The sequence below is a fragment of the Protobothrops mucrosquamatus genome, unplaced genomic scaffold, assembly GCF_001527695.2.
Source record: "Protobothrops mucrosquamatus isolate PMUCROS unplaced genomic scaffold, P.Mucros_1.0 scaffold2319, whole genome shotgun sequence".
Lineage (NCBI taxonomy): Eukaryota > Metazoa > Chordata > Lepidosauria > Squamata > Viperidae > Protobothrops > Protobothrops mucrosquamatus.
The window spans coordinates 71,865-74,781 of record NW_015388403.1 but is presented as its reverse complement, the minus strand read 5'-3'; the positions used below and the strand labels follow the sequence as shown (position 1 = coordinate 74,781).

At 42.7% G+C, this 2,917-nt stretch overlaps 1 protein-coding gene across 1 annotated transcript in view; it reads left to right on the top strand.

The window, feature by feature from the left end:
• Positions 1-750: 750 nt before the first annotated feature.
• Positions 751-2,917, top strand: part of LOC107295360 (zinc finger protein 84-like) — a 3,080-nt gene continuing 913 nt past the window's right edge. Inside the window, exons 1-2 of the mRNA XM_029285832.1 lie at positions 751-805; positions 2,087-2,913. Coding sequence (XP_029141665.1) covers positions 751-805; positions 2,087-2,913 — 882 coding nt within the window. The remainder of the gene's footprint in view (positions 806-2,086; positions 2,914-2,917) is intronic.

Below are 2,917 nucleotides of genomic sequence, written 5' to 3'. Positions count from 1 at the left end.
AGAAATATAGGTAGTTCTCAGGTTGTGACAGCAATTCGAGCCCAAATTTCCATTGCTTAGCAGGGATGGGGCACCAGTAGGAAATATGGTGCTTGATAGCTAAAGATGGAAGTAAAGGAAAATAAAATCACAGACGAGACAAGGGGTCAAGATTCAATTTTACAGCTTTGCTAAGTTGCAGAGGCAGGTTTCAAGGAGTTATCCTGCACCCCCAACCCCCAAGATGAAAAACTGGCTGGAACAATCTTCACCAGCCCTCAAAGGAGATGCACTTTCTCCTTGGCTGTTGTACATAATTCCCCCCCCCCCCCCCAGGACACTTTCCTTTGATTTAGTTGCAGGAAGAGGGACGATGACTGACCTCTTGGGAGACCTGAAAGAAAAGGCTTAGGGTAGATTGTCCTGGACAAAAGCTATCGATGTGCTCGGTGGGAGTCGAACACGACTTGATGGCTCCTAAAGAACCGGGGAATCCATGAAAACGCCTTGCAAACGCTTTAGGGAAGAGATAGGACGAGCGTGATTTTCAACCTTACGTCGCTAGATGGCGCTCTACAGAGAAGCAACACTCGTACCTAGAAAGCAGAGAATACAGTTCTGTACAGCAGCTGCATCGCTGGTGCCAACGTCATACGGGAGGGAGAGAGGCTAAGCCGGAACAAATGGAAATGATAGAGGATTGGACTGCTAGAGAGGATTTTGGGGAAACGGCAGAGGAATTTCCTCTTCCGGCTCACTTATGGGAGGAGGATGGCGTCGGTGGATGCTCTTCAGCTGTCTCGATGGTGGAAGCGGCTCCTGGGAGGTGAGTGGAGGGCAGGTCGGAGGAGAAGCCGGGAGCAAGTCGGGCTGTTTCTTTTTCTCCGCGGTGTGGAAGCAGCGAAGGGACGAGGTTGAAACGTGTCGGCTGCTGCTGCATATTCTTTCTCTCCCCAAATGTTGTTATCCTTACGCTGCATGATTTAAAACTGCTGCCTGTCATTTTCTGCTGGGAGATGGAAAAAAAATGTATTTCATATTTTTTAACAGCCTGCCTCTCTCGGTCTTCATTTCTTGTGACATTATTGACATGTTTTCCTGGCAAGTGAGGACTTTCGGGGGTAAAACAGGTGCTTTAAATCTCGCATAGGCTTTGGGCACCGTTTCATCTGTTAGTGTCCCCAGCTTTCTAAAATTAGATCAAACAAATTAAGTGAATCCACTTCTGAATCATTTTGAAAGTCCAAAATACACATAGATTTTTCACATATATAAATTTATAGGTGTGTATTTATGTGTGGATATACATGTATCTGTATAGACCTACGTATTTTCAGGTATTTTTGTAACAACTATTTGCAATGATAATAATTTGTGATTTACACAAGCCAAGAAGAGAATTCCATGATTTGAAATATGAGTGGATACTTGAAGTTTGATTTTGCTAGTCTCCTCTGTGCCTGATGAATCATAATGAATCTTAGAGGTTAAATTAGCATTTTGATATATTTGCTTTTTCATAGTGATAGATGGATTTTTTTGCTGTTTTCACAGGTTCAGCAGCCATTTTTTAAACAATAATGAAACTAATCCATTAATATGAACCTTATAGTCAGAGAGGATGCCAAGAAGAGCACTCCGGACAACAGAATGAGAAGCAGCATTAAAATGCAAAACAAACCATCAATCAAAATCTGTTCCATTTCCTCCAGAAAGTGTTAAAAACTTTATATTTCCTTAACAGATGGAGGAAGACAAAGGAGAGAATAACAGGAACAGAGTTTTCAGATAGAAAAAATAGATTATGTGGAACTCAAGAAAATATTGCATGAAAAAGTACAAGGCATTAATGAAAGCGTTTAAGGAAGCAAAGTATCTTGGATCAAAGCACCACCAGACAAAGGGATCAGAAATATTTTTGGCTTCCTCATGAATCCAAGAATATCAGTGTTGGAAAAATCCCACCGACTGCCTATTTTGGGAAAAACATGGATTGCAGATCACACCTTTTTTTTGCATGAGTCCATCCACCCCTTGAAAACCCATGCAAATGTTTGGACGATGGCAAAAGCTTTACTCAGAACAGCACTCCCATTATTCATGGAAGAACCGATGCAGGAGGAGCAGCTCTACCAGTGCTCCCAGTGTGGGAAAAGATTTAGCAAGCACACCAATCTGGTGAGACACAAGAGGACGCACACTGGGGAGAAACGCTTTGAATGTCCCGTTTGTGGGAAAAGTTTCAGGCAGAATTCCCACCTGGTGAGACACCAGAGGACTCACACGGGAGATAAACCATATCAATGTTTGGATTGTGGAAAAAGTTTCAGTCAGAATTGCCATCTCGATATACACAGGAGGACTCACACGGGAGATAAACCATACCAATGTTTGGATTGTGGGAAAAGTTTCAGTCAGAGTTCCCATCTTGTTATACACAAGAGGACTCACACTGGGGAGAAACTCTTTGAATGTCCGTTTTGTGGGAAAACTCTCAGTCAGAATTCCGGCCTGGTAAAGCACCAGAGGACTCACACAGGAGAGAAATCATATAAATGTCTGTATTGTGGGAAAAGTTTCAGTCATAATTCCAACCTGGTGATACACCAGGGGACTCAAATGGGAGAGAAATCATATAAGTGTCTGGATTGTGGGAAAAGTTTCACTGGGAATTCAAAACTGGTGAGACACCAGAAAACTCACACAGGAGAGAAACCATATGAGTGTCTGCATTGTGGAAAAAGATTCAGTCAGAATTCCAACCTGGTGGTACATGAGAGAACTCACACAGGAGAAAAACCTTTCAAGTGTCTGGATTGTGGGGAAAGTTTCAGTCAAAATTCCTACCTGGTGGGACACCAGAGGATGCACACAGGAGAAAACCCATATGAATGTCTAGATTGTGGAAAAAGTTTCATTCGGAATTCCTACCTGGTTA